At 36.1% G+C, this 1,108-nt stretch overlaps 1 protein-coding gene across 1 annotated transcript in view; it reads left to right on the forward strand.

The window, feature by feature from the left end:
• The window catches only part of LOC119590697 (glycosyltransferase 8 domain-containing protein 1-like), a 3,807-nt gene extending 2,739 nt beyond the window's left edge, over window positions 1-1,068 (forward strand). The window contains exons 4-6 of the mRNA XM_037939382.1: window positions 120-390; window positions 623-735; window positions 858-1,068. Of these exons, the coding sequence (XP_037795310.1) occupies window positions 120-390; window positions 623-735; window positions 858-1,030 (557 nt within the window). The 3' untranslated portion in view covers window positions 1,031-1,068. The remainder of the gene's footprint in view (window positions 1-119; window positions 391-622; window positions 736-857) is intronic.
• Window positions 1,069-1,108: the final 40 nt, after the last annotated feature.

Here is a 1,108-nt window from a genome sequence, read left to right on the forward strand (position 1 = left end):
ACCAGTACCTGATTTTGCTTGTTAGTACCAAGAAGTGCTTGAATTCTCATGATATTGCTTTTTCTCATAGTTTATCATTGCCAAAATGATAACAAATTATTCTCTCTCTCCTCTCAAAGGTAACATTAAGGAGTTGAATAATGTCCCATTGGATGCAAATCACCTGGGAGCCTTCTCTGAGGATTGCACCTCAGTGTCCAAGCGCTTCAACATGGCAAAACCCCGCTACTCAACACATATAAACCTCCAACACCCGAAACTCAAAGGAAACAAAATTAAGCCTATGGCATGCACATTCAACACTAATGTGTTTGTAGCTAATATGACCAAGTGGAAGGTAGAAAATGTTACCATGCAGTTGATGGATTGGGTGATGAGTAGTAGTAGAAGGTTAGTGTGCAATGGTTATAGGAATTTTTGTGCTGTATTTGATAATCAGAGCAAAAGTTAAGTTGTGTAATATTCAATGATTTAAGGAAGAAAACGTGTGGGTAATCTGCTTGATAATATTATTTGAACTGTAATATTATTGAATTTCAATTGATTTGTGAATATGTGTACAAACATTTGAAAAATTATTTTATTTTGATACTGGACTACAAATTGCACATTTCTCTCACAGACAACCCATCTATGGACAGGAACCTGAAACAGATGAAGCTGAAGCAGCAATGTTGATTGTCCTTTATCACAAGACGGTTCAGTTACCACATCTTTGGCATGTTGGTGACTTGGGTAAGACTAAGAATGACAACATTGTTGCTTGAATGTTTCTCTTCAGACACAGGTATTACCTTTGTTTATATATTAAAGGGTTATTTCAAATATTATTTAATAATTGTTAATTTATATTGCAGGTGTTACAGCAGGAGCCAGTTACTCCAGGGAGTTTATCGCCACGGCTAAATTGCTGCACTGGAATGGCCACTTCAAGCCCTGGTCTCGAAGAGCAGCATTTATTGAGGTGTGGATGAAATACTACATACCTGACCCAGACAAGAAATATAAGCCAATTCGGAAATACCTGTAGAAAATTTAGTGCATTATGGTTGATCTGATTTTAAGTAGAATCAGATATACTAATATTTTTAGAATCTATGGAGTGATA

The sequence above is a fragment of the Penaeus monodon genome, chromosome 27 (genome assembly GCF_015228065.2).
Source record: "Penaeus monodon isolate SGIC_2016 chromosome 27, NSTDA_Pmon_1, whole genome shotgun sequence".
Lineage (NCBI taxonomy): Eukaryota > Metazoa > Arthropoda > Malacostraca > Decapoda > Penaeidae > Penaeus > Penaeus monodon.